The 22,853-nt window shown below is 37.4% G+C and overlaps 1 protein-coding gene across 1 annotated transcript in view; it reads left to right on the forward strand.

Annotated features, from left to right (window-relative positions):
• The window catches only part of ADGRV1 (adhesion G protein-coupled receptor V1), a 534,581-nt gene that overhangs the window by 170,156 nt on the left and 341,572 nt on the right, over positions 1–22,853 (forward strand). Inside the window, exons 61-70 of the mRNA XM_055138625.1 lie at positions 674–797; positions 3,265–3,403; positions 3,542–3,727; positions 4,005–4,237; positions 6,712–6,860; positions 12,226–12,427; positions 13,417–13,636; positions 15,180–15,419; positions 16,830–16,979; positions 18,884–19,357. Of these exons, the coding sequence (XP_054994600.1) occupies positions 674–797; positions 3,265–3,403; positions 3,542–3,727; positions 4,005–4,237; positions 6,712–6,860; positions 12,226–12,427; positions 13,417–13,636; positions 15,180–15,419; positions 16,830–16,979; positions 18,884–19,357 (2,117 nt within the window). The remainder of the gene's footprint in view (positions 1–673; positions 798–3,264; positions 3,404–3,541; positions 3,728–4,004; positions 4,238–6,711; positions 6,861–12,225; positions 12,428–13,416; positions 13,637–15,179; positions 15,420–16,829; positions 16,980–18,883; positions 19,358–22,853) is intronic.

Here is a 22,853-nt window from a genome sequence, read left to right on the forward strand (position 1 = left end):
ACACACCCAGCAGTGCTGAGGATTTGCTCCTGACTCTGTGCAAAAAAGTCACTCCTGGCAAGCCTTGGAGGACTGTGTGAGGTACCAGTTCTCCAAAAACAAGCTTGGTAGCTATCATACTATCCCCCTATATTTCCACTGGGATATAAATGTTTAACACATTTTTACAAATGATAATAAAAATAAAATGCTTCCAAAATTCTTGATTTTTTTGATTCTTTAATTAAATGTTATTGTTTAGGTGACATGGTTGCAGCATTGTGAACATTTGTAGTTTTACTCAAAGGATTCTTCCTTTTGTTATGTAGTTAACTTATATAGTAATATAGTATGCAACTGCAGTGAGTTACAAAATATTTATGATAATAGAGGTGAATTTATACAGATGGTAAAAAAGTACTTGTTTATCATGGGAGGTATAGTAGAATTTTTGCTCACTTTATTTTGGCTTGCTCATTAACAAGCTATTTGCTAAGTGTTTTCAATGCTTATTGTCTTCAATATTATGTTATAATGTCTTTAATAATAATGAGGATGATCTAAGCATCTCATATGAGTGTCTTAGGGGTTGATTGAGTCGATTAGTATATTTAGAGTGCTTGAACATTGCCATACTCACACTGGGAGTATAAACATATATTTGCTACTTACATGCTAAATATCTTCTCTTTAGGTAGTGCCTCAATTGTCATCAGGGGCGATAAGGGAGCTTCAGGGGAAGTTGGGATAGCTCCCACCTCTAGGCACATCCTCATCGGGGAACCCTCAGCACAATACAATGGTACTGCTATCATCAGGTAATTGATCGTTACATAGGTTTGGGTTTTGAAGTTTTATCTTAAAAATGTCACGTTTTATGCTTTAGATTGACATTTCACAAAGTGACTAATACAGCTCCAGGGGGGCAACTACAAAGGGTGGTGGAGGTGGAGGTAGTTTCTGGTGCTTTCTGATTGTTCTTTTAAAGAAGATGGATTACAAGGGAGAAACTGAGTGATTGTTTTCTTCAGATAAGGGGGAAATAGGCTAAATAAGTCTAGGGATCTCTGCCTTCTATACATTGTACTCAATTTTCAAGCATTACTTCATAAATTTGCAACATTTTATTGAGAAAATGCTGTTAGAAGTTGAAGACATCTGCACTATCTTGAAATCAGATTAAAAGGATACATAGGTATATTTAAGTATGTATAATTCATATCAAGGAAGGTACTGAATTGACTTCAAGAGATTCATGTGATGAACTTCATTCTGTAATTAATCATTGTGGAGTTATTTCATTTGGATAAATGTGTCTTTCAGCTACAATATCATAAGTTAGAAAATCATTAAGTACACAGTTCATGATTGTGTGTGTTTTTTTTAATTGAATCACCATGAGACACATAGTTGCAGAGCTGATCATGCTTGGGTTTCAGTCATGCAACGTTCTAACACCCTTCTCCTCACCAGTGAACATTTCCCACCACTACTGTCCCCAGTTTCCCTCCTGCCACCACCCACCCAGCCTGTCTCTATGGCAGGCACTTCTCTTCTCTGTCTCTGTCTCTGTCTCTCTGTCTCTGTCCCACCTCTCCCCTGCCCTCTTTTTGGGCATTATGGTTTGCAGTGCAGGTACTGAGAGGTTATCATGTTTGTTCCTTTCCCTATTTTCAGCATGCAGTCCTTATCGAGAGTGATCATTTCTAGTGATTATTTCCATCTTTGTCATGGTGGTTCCTTCTCTATCCCAAATGCCTTCCCCCACCAGCACTTGTGCAAGCATCCAACCATGGGCCAGTTCTCCTGGCTCTTGTTCTGGATCTGTTTTATCACTAAATTAGTGTGATCAGGCAAGTTAGTTTGTCACAAAATTTCTCAGGAATGGGACAATTGTTAATGAAATAGCTGAATTTGACTTAATATTTAATCTTTTTAGTAGTTTCTTCATTAGTATTGAATGAGTGAAATGCTATACGTTGAGACCATTGTTAGATTATTCATGTACATATTTATACTATTTTACTAAATAAAATGTCTATGAGTACATTTTTATTTCTCTGTGTCTCTCACTATTGGTGTCTATCTTTCAGTAGTATTTTTAATTTTATTATTTTTTAGATTAAAATAAAAAGAAATGGAGCTATAGCACAGCAGGTAGGGCATTTGCCTTGCATGTGGCCGATCTGGGTTCGATTCCTTTGTCCCTCTCGGAGAGCCCGGCAAGCTACCGAGAGTATCCCGCCTGCACGGCAGAGCTTGGCAAGCTAATTGTGGTATATTCGATATGCCAAAAACAGTAACAACAAGGCTCACAATGGAGACATTACTGGTGCCCGCTTGAGCAAATTGATGAACAGTGGGACGACAGTGCTACAGTGCTATTTATTTTTTATTTTAAAGTTTTTTTAAAAATTGAATTTTTTCCTACATTTTTAATTTAAAAGATTTAAATAGTTGTATCACCATGAGCTCCACAGTTACAAAGCAATGTTCCAACAACCATCCCTCCACCAGTGTATATTCACCAACAGTGTCCCATTCCATTCCCTCCCCACCTGCCTTTATATCAGTCACTTTTCTTTTCTCACACACACACTCTCTCTCTTGCTCTCTCTGTCTGTCTGCTGTCTGTCTGTCTCTCCCCTTTTGGGCATTATCGTTTACAATACAAATACTGAGAGGCCCTCATGTTTGGTCCTTATCTACTTGAGAACGCATGTTCCATCCAGAGCAGTCCCTTCCAGTCACCATCATAGCGGTTCCTTCTTTATTCCAGCTGCTCTGTCTCCAGCATCTGAGGCGTGTTTCCAACCTTGGGCCAGTCTTCCTGGCCCTTGTTAATATCCCACAGATGAATGCAGTCATTCTTAGTCTGTCCCTCTTCTTCTGACTCATTTCACTCTGCATAATACTCTCTATGGCCATCCATTTATAAGTGAATTTTATGACTTTATTTTTTTCTAACAGCTCTATAGTCCATTGTGTAGATGTACCATAGTTTCCTTAAGCAGTCATTTGTTCTCAGGCACTCGAGTTGTTTCCAGAGTCTGGCTGTTGTGAACAGTTTCACTAGTATTCTTGTCAAGCAAATTTATGTGAACTCAGTATACTGATTTTTGTTATTTTTGAAAGTTAAGACTTTCATTTGGTTGTGGATTGTAGATCAGGTTATTTTAAACACACAGGAAATAAATTTTTTAAATTTAATTTTGAATGATATAAATATTTTTAAAATGTTTCTCCATGAAAATGAATTTCACATGCATTTGTATGTTGTTATAGCCTTGTTCGTGGCCCAAGTATTTCGGGAGAGGTTACAGTGTTCTGGCGAATATTCCCTTCTTCTGTGGGACAATTTGCTGAAACATCAGGGAAACTGAGTATGCGAGATGGACAGTCTGCAGCCGTTGTGATCATCCAGGTAGAGGCTCACTGGTTTCTATTCTGCTCTTTGTTTTGGTTGAAGAGAGAGGATGATGGGAGGTGGTTAATATCCCGCAGTTTGTTGTTGCTTACGGTATTGATGATTTTGCAGTTAATTCGCATTGTCCTTCTCTAGGCTTTGGATGATGACATTCCTGAGGAAAAGCAGTTCTATGAGTTTCAGCTGACTGGAATCAGCGAGGGGGCAGTACTGAGTGAATCCAGCAGCACTGCTAATATCACAGTGGTGGCCAGTGACTTTCCTTATGGTCAGTTTGCTTTTTCACATGAGCAACTCCAAGTATCAGAAGAGGCTCGAAGGGTAAAGTAAAATTTTTCAAATCCTACATGAAATTTTTATTTTCTATGCAGAGAGTGATCTTACAATCTTGTTTATGTTCCAGTTTTAAGTTACTCACTCTCTCCTAATGTTACATTATTTTAAATCTACCTTATATTCTTATAAACATGTATAGATAAATTTAACACAGTTAACACGTTAAAGATTTAAACGGAATCTTTTAGTTACAGAGATAGTGAAAATTAAGTATAGTCCACTAGTGGGACATTGAATTCCAGTAAAATACTACTCTTCCTAGGCTAACATCACAGTCCTTCGGTCTGGTGGATCTTTTGGCCGAGTGAGACTCTGGTATGACACTCTGAGTGAAACAGCAGAGGCTGGGTTGGATTTTGTCCCTGGGCTGGGAGAGCTTGTCTTTGAAGAGAAGGAGATTGTGAAAAACTTTCTTGTTGAACTACTTGATGATGACCTTCCTGAAGGCCCGGAGGATTTTTATCTGGTGATAACAAAGGTGAAACTCCTGGGAAGGTAAGGTTAAAAATAAAGGAAGGTAATTAGGAATAAAAATAACTCAGAAAGTGAAGTAGAGTATAGGCTACATTATGTAAGGCTCAATATTGTGTCATCAAACTTGCTTTCCCTTCTCCGATTTGTAGGACATTAGAATAGGACATGGGAGATAATATTATGGCACAGTGTCTATAACACACAATATTCTAAAAGCTAAAATTTTCCTTGAAAGTTGAAAATGTGTGTTTTTGTTATGTGGCACTCTGAGCAGCCAAAGAATTGAACATGATGTGGGTTTATAATTTGGTGAGGAAATAAAGCTACTATCCCTCTAGTTCAGAGGTTTAGTAGTTATGGCTGAATTCTCCCTATCTCTATTCCCTTGGAAAATGCTGGCTAGAGATTTCTTTCCTTGGTATCTCCATATTGTTTTTCAGAGGGAATGGGTAAGAAACTTTTCCTGGTTGTAGTTTAGAAGTGGATAAGAGGGGCTGGAGCGATAGCACAGCGGGTAGGGCGTTTGCCTTGCACGAGGCTGACCCGGGTTCGATTCCCAGCATCCCATATGGTCCCCTGAGCACTGCCAGGGATAATTCCTCAGTGTAGAGCCAGGAGTAACCCCTGTGCATCGCCGGGTGTGACCCAAAAAGCAAAAAAAAAAAAAAAAAAAAAAGAAGTGGATAAGAAAATTGAGTCAAATCTTGTTAGATGCATTTCATGTTCTCAGGGAAGATCCAGAATACACCATGTCGATGTACGCTCATTTTCTGCTGTAAGAATGGACCTGACCTGAGTAACAAAGGTGAAAAATGCCTTAGCACGCTTGTATTATCACAGGCTTACCAGCCCTGGGAGCACCTCTGCCCAGATGGCTGTACAAAGTTTTCAGCTGTGATCATGTTAGCATTTATATGCCTTTGTAGCTACTTGCTACTTTTTTGCATGTTACATTATCGACATGCTTTAAACGCCTTTAAAAATGATTTTGATTGACATAGCCTTGGTTTACTACACTGCATATGTTAGCATCCAATTTGCACCTCTTCAGATTTCTGTCACCATACCATACCTACCAGCAAAGTACCAAACCCTTTCCTATCGCAGGCTTCCTTCAGCCTTTGCTCCCACTGTTCTTCCTGTCCACTAGCTTCTGCTCTGTTGAGATTTATGTGGGGTTTGTTTTGCCTATATCCTCCCTCACTCTCTCTCTCTCTCTCTCTCTCATCTTTAAGATATGAGTGAAACCATCCAGCTTCTGTATTTTCTTTCTGACTTATTTCAAAACGGTTTTTTAGATCAGTATTTCACCAAGTAACTTGGGTAGAGTGTATATATTATTCTCCCTGCAAAAAACAAAAAAACCAACACTAAGATTTTAAGTTCCTTCAAATCTTAAATTTTCCAGATTTGATTCTGGACCTGGTGGTGGGAAAACTTAGTACTTACCTTAAAGGAGCTAAAATTTTGCCTGATAACTAATTCCTTTAAATAAGTGAAATTTGGTAAAAGTAGATCACTAATGATGCGACTAATCTGTGTTGTTTACTTGCTGGAGTTTGGGCATTTGGTCCTCTCTCTTTAAAAGGAATTTCTCTTAAGATTAATTCTGGGGAAACAAATATTTTCCTTCAAATGAATTTTTAGACATTGAACAGAAGAAAGGAAGTTGTTTGCAGCCATTGTTGCCTTGTTGCTGTAAAAACTACTGCTTTGCTATTCAGCTATTTTAATTAGCCAGTCTGCAATTCATCTCAAATTACTTATGAAGATTCTTGTCTCTTCCAACATTTCATCTTTCAAAACCAGATAGGCTAAAAATACAAAGGTAAATAGAATTTGGAAGTGGAAGGAAGGACTAAAATGTCTTTTACTCTCAACTTTTTTGTTTCAAAAATTAAAGAAGCCTGGAACTCAAGAGTTTTCTTTGATAAGCATGTATCAATCCAACAAAAAATAGAAGCTTTCTTAGCAGAAAAATGTCATCAGACAAAGAATGGAGCCACTTCTAATGATTGGTGTTCACAGAAACTATGGTATTTTCTGGAATCCTGATGATTTAGCCTGAAGCTTCTTTAGTGGAATGAGCCTTATTATTGCTTTAAAGCATCCTTTCAGCACGGTCTCAGGCACAGCAGGCACCCTAATTTTGAGTGCACTACATTCCTTTTGTTGGTCCATTACTATTAAGTGTGTTCATCAGTGTTCCTAGTTCCCAAGATGCATTTTACATCACTTCCCCACTTTTCTAACAATTTTATTATCTTTCCGTTGCCCAAGTCTAACAATTTTGTATTATTTTGGTTTTATGCAGACAGTAATAATTGGGAACATCATCAAAATCTACCTCAAGCATCATTTCAGGGGGGAAAGTAGGTATTCTTGCATTGGGGAAATTTAAAAAGATTGTAATACTTAATCGAGCCAAGAGTACTCTTCAATTCAGTCTAAGCAATTATAGACTTCTTTTCTTTTCTTTTTCATGACTTTTCAAGTGGGTATGATTTTATGATTCGAGAAAATGGACTTCAAGTGGATCAACCTCCTGAAATAGGAAATATCTCCACTGTCCGAATCATCATAATGAGAAATGATAATGCTGAAGGAATCATTGAGTTTGACTCAAGGTATACTGCCTTTGAAGGTAGGTTTGCTAATTACCACTATCTACTTTCTTAATAAGAGCATCTAACCGTATTTTTAGTTTGAACGTCCTTTATGTAAATTTTTTTAGTTTGGTGGGAAGATAGTTTGTATGCTTTTATATAATTTTTTATATAAATTTATGTTTATTTAAGTATATATTTTGAGTTAACTTAAGGCTGTCTTGAAATTTGCATGTGACAAAAGGGAATAGTTAGGACAGAGAAAATTTAAAATAATATAGAAATAATTTTTGTAAAGTTTGTATTTTAAACATTGTAAATATTATCTACAATGCAGTACTTTATTTTTTTGCGATCAAAATCAGCGAATATTCACTTTTGAGTGATTCAACTTTGTAATGATTTATTGGACAGCGTGTAGGTAGTATCTGTATTCCTGATAATCTTTTCTCAAAACAGATCTTAATCCCTGCCTAAGGTCGTGAATACTCTCATGTAGGAGCAGAAAGCAGAATATTTAACTTTATTCTCCCCCTTGGGTTGCTGCTTTTCTTATTGTATCTAAAAGCATATGTTGCATATGTCTTTAAAAATAAGAATATGGGGGCTAGAGTGATAGTACAACAGGCAGGGCACCTCCAGGCATGTGGCCGTACCAGTCTTTAATCCCCCGAACCACATATGGTCCCTTGAGCCCTGCCAGGAGTGACCCTTGAGCCAGAAGTGAGACCTACAGACTTTTGGGTGTGGGCACCCAAACAAACAAAAAAAGTAAATAAAAAAATAAGCATGTTATTTTCTCTGTGCAAGTAATTCTCCAGCCTTTTTTGCTCTTATTAAAATTCTTTGGTTATCTAGTTGTTTTGAGTTTGTAAAAAAATCACATCACCCCTTAATGTGAATAAGTAAAATAGATGTTTTCTGGAGAGAGAGCAAAGGTAACGGTTGAGGTGCATCCCTTGCTTGTGGCTGACCCTGTGTCTGTTCTCAACACCACATGGGCCCCCTGAGCCCCAGCTCAACAATGATCTCTGAGCAGGAATAGGCCCAGGGCACAGCCAGGTGTGACCCAAAAAACATAATAATAATAGTCATGTTAGGAGCTGATGTTTATTGGCTTACTGTAATAAGTTATGGAAGTCTGTTTCTAGAACATTACTCGATAGCTACTTTGAGCCATACTTCATTTTTTTCACCAGAGTAAATGATAACTGGAATTTTGTTTCTGCTTCTGCTTTCTGTTTGAGTCACCATGTTTGGAATGACTTTAGTCTCATATTTATGATTTGTGTAAAAGTACAGTATTATTTAGCTATAGTTAATGTAAACTCTATTAAAAATTTTAGTACAAAGAGGTTAGTATCATTTAAGAAGAAATGCATTTTGTAAAGAACTTGAAGATAAATTGAAATCCAAAGAAGTACATATTTTCAAATCATTAGTAGATTTCATAGGAATATAAGAAGTAATATAATTATATATATAGATTTAAAAACATAGGAATAGAATTATATTTAATATATAATATATATTTAGATTTAATATATATAATACAGTTTTGTTTTTCTTTTTCGGTCACACCTGGCAATGCACAGGGGTTACTCCTGGCTCTGCACTCAGGAATCACCCCTGGCAGTGCTCAGGGGACCATATGGGATGCTGGGAATTGAACCCGGGTTGGCCGCGTGCAAAGCAAATGCCTTACCTGCTGTGCTATTGCTCCAGCCCCCCAATTTTGCTTATTTTTATTTCTTTGCTTCAGCTGAAATCCAGATGGTTTTTCTTTTTTTTTTTCTTTTTTTTTTTTTTTTTTTTTTGCTTTTTGGGTCACACCCAGCGATGCTCAGGGGTTACTCCTGGCTTTGCACTCAGGAATTACTCCTGGCGGTGCTTGGGGGACCATATGGGATGCCGGGGATCGAACCCGGGTCGGCCGCGTGCAAGGCAAACGCCCTACCCGCTGTGCTATCTCTCCGGCCCCCAGATGGGTTTTCTTTAGAACACACACTTAAGTGATTTTCACTTTCATTTAATATGATCAATACATCAAGTATCATTTATTTGTTTCATAGCACACTGAGAAAGAATACCAATGCTAATGATTTAATAGCGCATTTAAATTCTCACATAATGCTCATTATTAATTCCAACTTGTGACAACTGTAATTCACCTTAAAAAGTTATGATATTTTCCATACATACTAGGTGGACAATTGGTGGACTTTAACATTGCATGTATAAACAATTCCATCTGATATGTCACTGTCACTGTCATCCCTATCATCCCGTTGCTCATCGATTTGCTCGAGCGGGCACCAGTAATGTCTCTCATTGTGAGACTTATTGTTACTGTTTTTGGCATATCAAATATGCCACAGGTAGCTTGCCAGGCTCTGCCGTGAAGGCGTGATACTCTCGGTAGCTTGCTGGTCTCTCTGAGAGGGGCGGAGGATTCGAACATGGGTCAGCCTTGTGAAAGGAGAATGCCCTACTGCTGTGCTATTGCTCCAGCCCATCTGATATGTATTCATAGTATTTTTTAAAATAGCATAGGCAGTTTTTATGCACTTTTTTTTAAAAAAGAACCTTGTTGATAAGTAGATGATCACTAAGAAATTAATAAAGAACCTGGGAAAATATTTTAAAAGAGTTTCTGAAGTTGATTTTATTTGCTTTTATTGACTTATGATTGTTTATAACATTACGGGAGCTCAAGAGTTTAGCTTCACCTTCTGTAAATGAAAAATTTCTGTGCCCCCGCCTCCTCCAAAAGATGCCTTCTACCAATAGTTTTATCTCCTTCTCCATTCTCTAGGGTAACCACCTTGGTTTACACTGAGCATATAGTTATTTTTATTTTTTAAGTTATTTTCATTATTCATTGTTCACATATAAGTATATATACATATATATGTATATATTTTATGTTCTTAGTTCCTTCATCTTGCATAATCACCTCAAGATTCTTATGCATCAGTTTTGTACTCATTTTCATGACTTCATCTTTTTCTTTAATGACAAGAGTTGTATTCTATTGAGTTTAGATGTCCACAGGTTCTGTATCAGGTCATCTGTGGTTGGGCATTTGGTTGATTCCTTGTTTTGGCTATTCCGATCTTACTGTTATGATCATAGAGGTGCACATATCTCTTAAGCTAGTGTTTTCATATACTTAATTTATATTTCCAGTTGTGTTATTACTATGTAATATGGAATTTACTTTTACATGTTTTAAGGACTCTCTAGTCCCCTTCTTGTCTGTGTTTTCTAACCCTACCTTTTCTGTTGGCAAACTCATTTCTTTTGGCAGAATCTGACGGGTTTTATAATATTTTGTATTTTTTAACTACTCGACATACAAGTGTGATCCTCTATCATCTCTTTTATTCCTTTGGACTTATTTGCTTAGAATAACCCATTTCAGTTATATTTATGTAGTTCATGGAAAGATTTTATCTTTATAACTGAGTTAAATTTAATTGTGGATCTCTAACGTCTATAGTCACTCCTCTGTTGGTGGACACTTGGGTTGTTTCTGTATTTTAGCTATTATAACTAGTGCTGCAATGAAATCAGATGTGCATATCATTTTTGTGTGGAAACAGAGGAGTGGAATTTCCGGATAAGATGGTAGTCTACTTTTAGTTTTTGTGGAATCTCCATATTGTTTCTCATGGAGGCTGGGCCGATTTACATTCCAAGCAACAATTCATGCGGTCTCTTTGTGTCCACATCCTCACCAGCACTGGTTGTTCTAGACATTTATTTTCATTGTGGCCTCCCAATTGATGCTCTGAGACTATTTACAGAGCCATACACAATGGTCCTTGGAGGGCATCTAAAATGCAGTCCCCTCCAAACTTTCTAATATAGGGTCATCATTCTCTCTGACATGAGTAATTTATCATTCTGCTTTTTATTTGCATTTGTCTGATAATTGCTGATGTTAAGCATTTTTCATATGCCTGCTGGCCACCTGTATATTTTCTTTCAGTGAATATCTCTTCAGCATTTATCTCCATGTTTGTTTTGTTGCTGAGTTTTGTAAGTGCTTTATATATGGTAGATGTCCCTTTGTCAATTGTAGGGAATGAGAATATTTTGTTCTATTTGATAAGGTGGCTTTATTTTATTTTTTAATTTTTTTTTTTGCTTTTTGGGTCACACCCAGCAATATTCAGGGGTTACTCCTGGTTCTGCACTCAGGAATTACTCCTGGCGGTGCTTGGGGGACCATGTGGGATTCCAGGGATTGAACTCATCAGCCACGTGCAACGCAAACGCCCTACCTGCTGTACTATTGCTCTGGCTCAGAGTGGCTTTACTTTAGCTGTAGTTCCTTTCACAGTGCAGAAATGATTTAGTTTGCTATAATCCCTTTTGTTTGTTTTTGCCCATTTGCTTTGTTAATGACTTAAATCTTTAAGGACACCTCAGATCAATATCCTGGTGGGTTATATCTGTTTTCCTCTACATATGTTTTGAATTTGGATTTAATATTGAGGCTTTAAATCTATTTTGACTTTATTTACCCAGTACTTTTCATTAGTTCCTTCCTTCCTCGTCTCTTGGTTTTGCTTTGCTTGGCCTCCCTTTTCTAGTTTCTTCCTCTGTAAGGATAAATTACTTGACAGTTTTGTTTCTGGATGCAGTCCTATACAATGTAAACTTCTTTCTTCAGTTTGAGTGTGATTCTCAGGCAGTGCTCGGGGATGTGAGTCCACTCCCGTGATGCCCAGGATTCGAGCTGCTGGCGGCTCAATGGCAGGTCCTGTGGAAGCAGTGCTATGTGGACGCCGTGGGGCTGGAGACCCCAGAGTCACTCTGGCTGTACTTGGGAGACAGCAGAGACACCCGGTACTCCTCAGGGGCCTCCAGTGACATCCAGTAATGATGTCTGAACCACTTGGTGTTATGGAAGGACCTGGGTCAGATGCAAACCAAGTGTCCTTACCCCATGTGCTACCTCCCTAGTCTGGAACATCATTCTTATGGTTGCTTTTGTGGCAATAGCCATATAATCAGTCCTAGAATCTGATAGCTTATCTGTTTGTTTTTAAGGTACATTTAAAATTTTTCCTTTGATTTCATTATCAATCCAAGAGCTATTCGAGAGCTTGTTGTTTAATCTCTGTAACTTTAAGATTTTTCTCTTTTCTTTTTTGTTACTTGTCTAGTCTTATATCATTGTGGAGGGAATGAAATTCGTTATGATTTCAAACTTTGGAAATCCTTTAAGACTTCTTTTATGGCCCAACGTATCGTTTATCCTTGACAGTATTCCCATGTGCAGTTGAGAAGAATGTATCTTTCTTTGGAGACAGAAAATTTCCCATAATGCTTTTATGCTCACCGCATCAATTGCTTCATTGCACTAAATGACTTCATTACTTCCTCCAACAGTGGAAGAAGATGTCGGGATGATCATGATTCCAGTGCTTAGGCTTCATGGTACTTATGGCCTGGTGACAGCTGATTTCATCTCTCAGAGTTCCTCTGCAGTTCCTGGAGGTGTCGATTATGTGCTGCATGGTAATTCAGTCACCTTTCAGCATGGCCAGAACTTAAGTTATATAAATGTCTCCATTGTCGATGATGATGAAAGGTAATTTAGTGATGATGCAAGTGTTGTTGGCACATATAAAGCATAAGCATTGAATTTCAATCCTAAAATATGTTTTGGTTTGCTAATAAAATTTTAGATTGCAGGTAAATCTTGGAGATAATCTGGGTTTGATTCTAGTTCATTGTAATCTTGCAATTTTTTGTTTCCCCAATGCATCTCAAAGTTACATTTGCATTATATAATCATATATCACTTAGCAGTGTGTATGTTCTGAGACATGCATCTGTAAGTGATTTAATCCTTGTGTGAATGTTACGTGTGACATGAATCTAAAGGACTTACTCCATCTATAGAGTTAGACAGCTGGTGGAACCACCTTTACATATGTTGTCTGTCATTGACCAAATCTAATGACACCTAACTGCAGTATCGTCAGTTAAGTGTCCAGCAGCATTATGTATCAGTCATGGTATATCTGCTTAAGTAAATCTGCCACAGATCTAACCGTGAAGTGACAGACTAGTATTGATTGATGTACTCAGCACAGGGTTACCACATGTCTTCCACTTAAAAAGAACAGAATATTTAAAAAAAAACTCAGTAAAGTGAAGTATACTTGAATACATGTGCCTATGAGGAAACAAGTAGGACATTTTGGGCATATTAGTGTTTTAATAGGGAAAAGGTTACTGGAATACCCACTGTGATGTATGTGTCATTGTTCTCAAATAGAGGAAATATTTTTTGTTCTCTAGATTCAAAAAGTCTAATAAGAATGTAGAAACATTCACAGTCCATTTCCTTAGTATATTGGCAATTAAGCAGGAGCGGGGAGAAAGACTAATAACTATTGCAGGTTACATAGTATAGTTGTTCACTCATGCTTTTAGCTGAACACCCTATTCTTACCACTTGCTGTGTGATACTTTGCCTTGAATACGTATGACCAATTTGGAAAATGACAGTGATTTGGATTTAAGAAGCAGTTCAACATGTCAGGCTCAGAATGGCTTCTTCTCGCACTGCAGTGAATTTGCTGAGCCCATTGAAGTGCTGCTGGTGGGAGCTGCTGGTGGAGCGATCCTCGGGCGCCACCTTGTGAGCAGAATCACAATCGTCAAGAGCGATTCTCCCTTCGGCGTGGTCCGATTTCTCAATCAAAGCAGTGTTTCTGTTCCTAATCCCAGTTCCACAATGACTTTATCCTTGGTTCTGGAGCGGACTGGAGGACTCCTGGGAGAGACTCAGGTACTTTTTGGTAGATTTGAGTATGGTGTTGGATTTTCCTATTCTTCAGATTCCTTTTTGACAATCAAATAATATTTATTGATTACCAATAAAGATCTGAAGTAACCTCCAAGTCCCGTGAAGTAAAAAACAAATGTGGGAAGAATACAGCCTTTCTCTTGGAACTCCATCAAGCAAGTTAAAAATTAAATAAGGGATCGTGATGTGCATCATGAACACTACAATATTTTGGAGGCAGGGCTCCCGAACTATGCACAGGGGTTCAGGGATGGTGCTTGTGCCTATCAGTCTGGGCTGGTGATGCAACGTGTTTCTGGGAGCCCCTTGAGCCACACTTTGTGCTCGGGGGACTGTACAGTAACAGGCAGTGAACTCAGAGTCTCTATGACATAGCACGTACTCCAGCCCTTTGAGTTATCTCCTCAGCCCCTCATCAAGTGTTCTTTGGAAGCTTTTCATGTGCCATACCCTGTTCTGAATAGTGAGAATTAGTGAACAAGATAGAGCTGGTGTCTATGCTCACTGAGATTCTGGAACAATTAAAAATGAAAGGAAGTGATCTGATAAGACTAGGGGTTTTGCTTCAGTGTATAATCAGGGAAGCATGAGTATGGAATGTCAAAATAAGAATGTAGACAGTACTGTATAATGACACGCCCTTGAAACTGGAATACAGAACTAATTTTGAGTGGGGGTTGTTAGATTATGGCAGGAAGAAGGACAAACTAGAAGAGATGTAAAGACAGTGGGTTGTTGTGGGCACTTTGATGGACGGGATGGTAAGTTTATATATCAACAGCATCAATTTTAATTCTAATGTAACTTCATAAATGATGACAAGTAAAATTTTAAGAATTTTTGAAGAGTGCCTACTTTTTTTCTTTATGGATATGATAAGTAGGGAATGTAAGATTTATAGAAAGGTGCAATGTGCATGAATTATAATATTAAAAATGCTTTGAAGTTACAACAATTTCTCAATTTTTATTTGCTTTACACCTACAATTTGTTAAGTGCATATGGAAGAGATTGCATATCCCACAGATATTTGTTGTCTAATTCAAGTAGGTTTTTATTCATAAGGCTGTGCAAAAACAGTAAGGCAATGTCTGATACACACGCAACTTAGAATTTGTTTTTTATGTTAGACATTGCTATCCTTTGCTTTTCTTTTTTTTTGGATGGGGCCACACCTTGTGGTTCTAAGGGACTACTTCCAGCTTTGGGCTGTGGTGGGGGGGTTACTGCCAGCTGTGCTCCAGAGATCTTAGAGTGCTAGGGATCAGACTGGGGCCCCCAGAATGCAAAGAAGGTACTCAACCCATTGAAACATCTCTCTGGATAACACTGTTATCCTTGAAAAATGTAAGTTATATAGGTATGTACTTGTATATACAAATTTTGTTTTATTTAAAAAACACAAATGGGAATTTGCAAAGAGTATCAGAGTAATCATCATTTATGTCTATATATTTCTAACATCACAGTTTGCAAAATAACTCTTTTTGACTGGTATGTCTCTTAAAAACCAAACATCCTATAGGTGAACTGGGAGATAGAAGGACCTAATTCTCAGGAAGTTTTGCCGCCACACAATAGGGACATCGCCGACCCAGTGAGTGGGTCCTTCTACTTTGGAGAGGGGGAAGGTGGAGTCAGAACCATAGTTCTGACCATCTATGCTCATGAAGAAGTGGAGGTGGAAGAGACTTTCATCATTAAACTTAACCTCGTGAAAGGAGAAGCCAAATTAGACCCAAGAGCTAAAGATGTTAAATTAATAGTAAGTATGGCTTTACTTTTCTGCAATATTTTGGATTCAATCAGTGAGTCAAAAAAGCTACATTTAGGGACTGGGCACTGATGGAGGGATATAAACAAAATGCAAACATGAAAGTTCGTAAGTTTGTAACTGTAACTCATGGTGATTCACTAATAAAAATAAATAAATAAATAAATAAATAAATAAATAAATAAGAGCTGCATTTATACCTGTTAACTCTTACTGGGCTTATGTTGCATTGAAGGGTATATAACCAATATAAGTCATAATAATTTCAATAGGCAGAGTTTTATAATTATTATGTTAGTTTATTACATACTGTGTTCATTAGTAATTTTTTAAACTACTAAATTTAAAAATAAAAATCCATAGCGAAGCAACAGACTGGACCCAAATTCAACATGTTTAATATGAATCTCTAGGTCTATATGTTCCAGAAATTACTGGGGAGGAATCGAGGGGAAGGAAGGGTCAGACACTTTGTAGAGTCCGAGAAAGTAGGTTGAAAGAATAGGCTCATCCTTCACCTGATTGCGGGGCTGAATGAGACATAGAGGAGGACAGACCTGAAGTCAAGGTCTTGAGTTTCGGCTTATGGAGCAGACCAGCACTCGGAAACTCAAGTTCACTCCCACGTTGGAGTCCCGAGGCAGGATTTCTCCTCTAGGGAACTTCAGTTTTTTGTCTCTAAGTTCTTCCAACTGTTTGGACGAGGCTTACCACATTTTTGAGAATAATCTTACTGTTAATTATTAGTAAATATTGATTATGCTTATAAAATATGGTCATAGCAAATCAAGCTCAGTATTTGAACAGTTGGACTATAGCATATCAGGTAGACACACACAAATATTATCCATTATGGTACTTTTGCGTCTTTCCACCTTATATTATGAGTAGGAAGAAGTTAGTGTTAAGTGATTAAATACAATGAAGCACGAAGCAAGCAAAGCTAACTTCAGACATAATCCTTTAGGGATTCTACAAATTTCAGCTTAGTTTCTGACCATATTGCTATTATACTTCAGGATTAAGCACACCCTTGTTTCTGATAAAAATAGATATGACAAAAGAAGGTCTTTTGAAAGTCACAGAACTATCACCGGAGAGATAAAATAGTGGGTAAGGCTTTTACTTTGCATGTGGCTAAGTAGGTTCAGTCCCAGACACTACATAATGATACCTGAGCACAGAGGCAGGAGTAATCTCTGAGCCTTGCCAGAAATGGATCTCAAACCAAAAAAGGTCAAAAGATAAAGTCAGGTAGCTAGGTAGAGTGTATTTATTTAAGTATACTTTCTATGATATTTTACTTCCTTAGCTTATCTGTGTATCTGTGTGCTGGATAGTATCTTTGTATGCATACATGTTATATCTCTCATTCATTTAGCTCTCTGTTTCTATCTCTAGATACAAAAGTTTGGTGATCCGAATGGAGTGGTTCAGTTTGCTCCTGACTCTTTATCTCAGAAAACTTATTTGGAGCCATCAGCTTTGGAAGGACCTCTAATCATTACTTTCTCTGTCCAGAGAGTGAAGGGTAGTTTTGGGGAGATTACGGTATAATTTACTACTACTATTATTATTGTTATTGTTGAAGTAGCAGTCTTGTAATAGTGTTAATATTTGTGCTTTTGGTGTACAATGTTTCTGCACCTTTGCCACAACCAAAGTGCCCCAGACCCTTCACTATGGTCTTGATGTCAGTTCTAGCTCCCTTGCCCCCCCACCCCCTTACCAGACTCCATTCTCCACTGTTTGGCAACTTCAGTTTTTTAGTTCAAGTCCAGGAATATCATTAGTGTCTATTTCCTTCCGTATCCCCCTGAATATACTGCATATGAGCGACGTTATCTGTTATTTGTCTTCCTTTATTTCACAAAACATGACAGCCTCTTGCTTCATTCACACTGTAATAGAAGACCTCACCTTTCTTTTTGTAATATTCTGTAAAAAATTATGTAGTATTTCACTACACATATACACTCATACACATAAGGAATTACTTTAAATTATTTGAAGTGGAGGGATATTTTTTTCTAACAGATGCAGTTGGGAAGAAGAAAACAACTGCTCCAGTCTTCTAAAAACTTAAGAGTCATGACTTTTTAGGGAATATTCATAGAAACATCTTTCGGCTTTCCTAAGACTCATCAGTCTCTGTTGTCTTTCTAAATAAAGTCAGTTGCAAATTCTTAAAAGGAATTTCTTCACACTTAATCTTGAAGAGTATGACTGAAAATACTTTGAATTTTATTGCTTAGTGTAACATCAAGCTTTTTCTACTTAAATCTCTCAGTGGTTTTATTTTTGGTAGATTTTTATTTTTTTAAATTTTTTTGGTAAATTTTTAAATATTCACCCAGGCTTTGCTTCTTAATATAATTTGTCTTCTCAGAGGTTGCATTCGGGTATTTATTGACAATTTTAGGGGGTGTTCTTGTAAGTAGATCATTATTTGTCTAAAGAGGAATGGAGAAAGGACCATTTGGATATTTACAGTATCATTCTTGGGCCATATAATATGGACAGGTGAACTGGATAGTTGATGAGATGTTTGTCCTATCATATACCAGAGCCAGACCACAGAATTTTGCAGGCCTCATATGGCCTGTAGACCAGATATTGCTCACCCACATCAAGTAAATCAAAGTTATTTATGTGCTGAAAAAAATACTAAAAAATTCTTTATTCTCAAAATTTATAGATATTTCTTTTCTTTTTTTTTGGGGGGGAGGAGGGTTGGGCCACATGCAATCCTGCTCAGGTGCTACTCGACTTCTGTTTTGAGGAATTACCTATATACAATACTGGGAATTGATGTAGGATTGGCCACATGCAAGGCAAGGACTCTAATCTCTGTATCATTTCTCTAGCCCTAGTTATTTCTTCTTAATTTAATACAAAAACAGGAGACCAAAAAGATAGTATAGGCAGTAAGGCACTTGCTTTGCATGTGGCTAGCCTGAATTTGAATCCTTGGTATCACATATGGTCCCCTGAGCCCCACCTGGGTGCACCCTGGGTGCAGAGCCAGGAGTGAGCCCTGAGCAGCCAGGTGTGGCAAACCCGCCTGCCGCTACCTATAGGAAAAAAGTCAAAACCAAATCCTATTTTAGTCAGATAATATACTTATTTTTCATCTTCAGACACTATGTTTCATTATCCTATGTATTTATGGAAATGATGTTTTAACATCAGTTTGCTTCTCTATATATATTTAAAATATTATTATTCAATCATGTGAAAAATAGATTTTTAATCTATAATCTTGCAAGCTGCATCTAATGATTTGAGTTACTGTATTTTCTATATTAATTAAGCACTTGAAGTGGTTGACTTTGAATATAATATGCACAGTTACATTCTTTTTGGGGTATATTGTGAAGGAAAACTAATGTGAAAGATTTTTCATTCATTATTCAGAATTAAATAACTTGGACTTTTCCCCTTTTCTATTTTAGATCTACTGGGAATTAAGTAGTGAGTTTGACATTACTGGAGACTTTCTTTCTACAAAAGGATTTTTTACTATTTCTGATGGAGAGAGTGAGGCAAGCTTTGATGTTCACCTGCTACCAGATGACACACCTGAGGTAGAGGAAGATTATGTGATCCAGCTTACTTCTGTAGATGGAGGAGCAGAACTGGATCTAGAAAAATGCATCACTCGCTTCTCTGTTTCTGCAAACGATGACCCACATGGAGTGTTCGCTCTGTATGCAGATAACCAGTCAATACTTATTGCGCAGAACCTTAGTAGATCCATCCAAATTAACGTGACTCGGCATGCTGGGACATTTGGAGATGTGGCTGTTGGATTTCTAATCTCATCCAGTCAAAAGGATCAGCTGCCGACTACTGAAAATGCAGAGAGGCAGCTGGTGGTCAAAGATGGAGTCAGATACAAAGTAGAGACGGTGCCTGTCGGGAGTCAGGTGTGTAGCACTGTCTCAGTGTCCTCATCATTCTAGTCCAAGGCCTTTAAGAGAATGCTTGTGTATCTCGTTATCAGTTGCAAAAGATTTACAAAGCAGCAAAAAAGCTATGTATGCATGTAACAATAAAAGGAGCCTTGGAAATAGCATAGCAAATAGTAGGTAATTGATTTCCAGAATATAACAAATTAGATATAGATATTTGGAGACAGACATTTTTAATCTAAATAGAGCAGGCACTTTTTTAATGTCCAAAGGAATTTTCTAAATACTCTCCATACATATATACCCACACAAACACACACATACATGTGCACACAAGTGTTCACACATACATACATTGCATGCGTGTTGAAGGGATTTGCAGGTTTTCAAAGGGTAGTGCTGTGAGCATACACACCTTGAAGTTTGAACACGGGGTCTGTACTTTCTTCTCTCCTGGAAAATCTGGAATGTAGTTTTCTGTGATTGGTATTGATGAGAAAAGGGAGAAGACTTTTGGGGCACATTTGGGGTGACAGTGATAAGAGTGTGTGGTTTCCTTATGGAAAATAGATCAGTTTTCTCAGTCTGAACCACAGATAGTGATTTGAGTGACTGTTAATTAATTTTATACATTGGATTCAGGTTGGCTCTGGAGATTCATCATTTCATAGTGAGGAAAGTCTGTCCCCAGAGAATTGCCACATAGCAGTCATATTAAGGAATATCAGCAGGGTAGATTGTGTGGCTGAGAGACCTGAAAAGGTCATTTAGAGAGTTTATTGTCTCTATAGCGGAACGGTGAGAGTGGAATTCTGAACTCTTTAAGGAGCATCCATATAAGTTTCCTGAAATATCAAGCCTTTAAGTGTCTGCCTCATGGTCAGATGCTGGTCAGCTAGTGACTACAGCAACAAGGCAAGACTGTCATTCTGTCTTGAAGCAACTTTCTTATGCCCAGGGAAATAGAATTGTTGAAAAGGTCTGTGATAGGACCAGAGCAGTGTTAAAAGATAACATGACTCTTATCTTGCTGGAGATATTGTGCTAGTGTTTTAGCAAGAACTGAGATATGAACATTTCACTGGATGTGATATGGAAGCTTTGATGATGTATTTCAGCCTTCTACCTTCCTGAAAGGCACAGAAAGCTTCTAGATCTATCTAGAACATTCTAAGTTGTGGAAAGAAACTACAAAACAGGAACAAAAGAAAAACTAAGGTTTTCTATGTGTGTTACACTAAATTTAGCTTACTCAGAAATAGATATTAGTCCCACATAAACTTTAGACCAATGAAAAATACTAATCTTTGTCTAATTAATGTACAACTTTCTGATATTTTGCATGTTGAGATCTTTTGTTGTTTAATAAAGTGGGGGGAAATGGAGGAATTTTCATAAGCCATGAGTTCTGCAGTTATTTCTACATCCCTCTAGTTCTTTGGCAAATTGATTTAATGCTATGGACCTGTTTTATCCAATTCTAACCTATTTTCTATATTAAAAAATTCTTAAATCTGTGATTCTATGATTTATGAATCATAAATAGTTGAAGAAATGAGTTAACTTAATGTCATAGTGGTCTTATTTACAAGCAAGAATATTTGTTTAAATACTCCGTGCTTAAAAATAATATAACTTGAAACATTTCTCATATATATATCAATGCATCAATTCTGAACACATTCAAGTTATAATTTCTGCTAATGAACACCAGGAGGCATACCTTTTACTTTTCTAGAAATAAGTTAATATCTTTTTTTTTTTTTAACTTAAGATTTTATTTCACAGCAACGTATGCCCCAGTGAATAGTAGATTACCTTGGCGGGATATTCATGCAGTGCTGAGGAGAACAGGGAGATGCTCTCTGTGAGACCTTGCCAGCTGGGCTGAAGCGTTCGGTGCCGGGTCCAGCAATACAGTGCTGCTTGCTCCAGGGCACCAGTGGGGCTGGGCCCACAGTGCCACATCTGGCCGTACTCGGGGCCTTCAGAGCTGTGAGCACTGGAGGTGGGTGGGATGGATATGTGGTGCTGAGGATTGACTTGGGGCCTTGTGCATGCAAGGTATTCTCTCCTGAATCCTGAGCTAGCTTACCGGCTCAAAGGATTATATTGTTTTGTTATTTTATTTAATAGTATAAACTTATTCTCAGACTACGTATAGAAAATCCAAAATATGTGATACATGTTAAAGGATGAAATCCCTCGTCGGCCTCACTCTGGTGTCAGAGTACTACCTGAAACATTTTGAAGTTGGTAATTCTTTTTCTTTTTATTTCATTTTGAAAATATAATGGCGTGTTTATAAACACATAGTTTTTATAATAGAGATTTGAATTACATCTATGATTTTAATATCCTCTGATTTATTACACTTATTTTTACTAATCCTTTGTATTTGCAATGAAGCACAGAAGTTGGCTAACTTAGGTGTAATTGATCACTTCCTTTACTTACTTCAAAAGCTATCAATAGCAGTTAAAAATTGCCCTTCTCTTCATATGTTATAATTGCACATAGATTATCAGTTGTTGCCCTGTTAGTCTTCCCACGTTCTGGATAAAGTGTATAAGGTGCACATAAACCAAAAGTAGGATTTTTTTCAGTGCTCTCCTTTCCTTGCACTCTTTGCATTGCTCTCTGAAGTTTTGTATATTGGTTGCAATATACAAAATATACATTTAATTCTCTGTACTCTATTTCCATTGTAAAAATTAGAACTCTGACAGATCTAACATGGAGAAAGACTAGCAAGTGATTCCTTAAACATGGTAAATTTCCTTTAGGCCCAGAAAGTGAGAAAATGTAATGTTGGTTTAGCACCAGGCCCCTAAGTGTGAACTGTTAACACACCTGGTTAACAACAGGCTTTCTATGTGAGCACATACCAACCTATTAGAACCATTAGCAAGCTAACTAAAGGAATGGAAATTTTTAAAAAATTATGTTATAATGTAAGAGAAATTTCACACTTGTGGTTGAGTAATTTATTCATACATTTACGGAACTCTTTCTGTAAACCAGCCTGAGTGAGAGGCACAGGAGATACAAAAGTGACAGACAGCACTTACTTTTCTGTTGCCCCCTCCTAGAGCAGGAGAGGCCAATTACAAGCCAATTATTTTTAAAAAAAAAAGTGAGTAGATAAACAGAGCTGGAGATTTGCATGGGATATTATGAGCCTCTGAATGCTTTCTAATTATGTCCAATTACCATTAAGAATGATGGATAATAAGTAGGATAGTTAGGGTGAGATAGTACTGAATCCAGCAAGTCGAAAGCCATACCAGAAACTACAGTCATCTAAAAAAGCTTCAAGTTCCCTTAAAGATTATACCACCTGTCTTTGTTCTCACCAGCCAACTTTCCTTCAAATTCACTGTCCTGTTTTCTGTTTGATTATTGTATCTAGGATACAAGCTGCGTGAATGGTTTTCTGTGTACTGGATGACTAGGAAGCATGGTGGTAAAACACACATGACTGGTCTTTTCATTCTTTGGAATAATTACA

The sequence above is a fragment of the Sorex araneus genome, chromosome 1, assembly GCF_027595985.1.
Source record: "Sorex araneus isolate mSorAra2 chromosome 1, mSorAra2.pri, whole genome shotgun sequence".
NCBI classification, from domain to species: domain Eukaryota; kingdom Metazoa; phylum Chordata; class Mammalia; order Eulipotyphla; family Soricidae; genus Sorex; species Sorex araneus.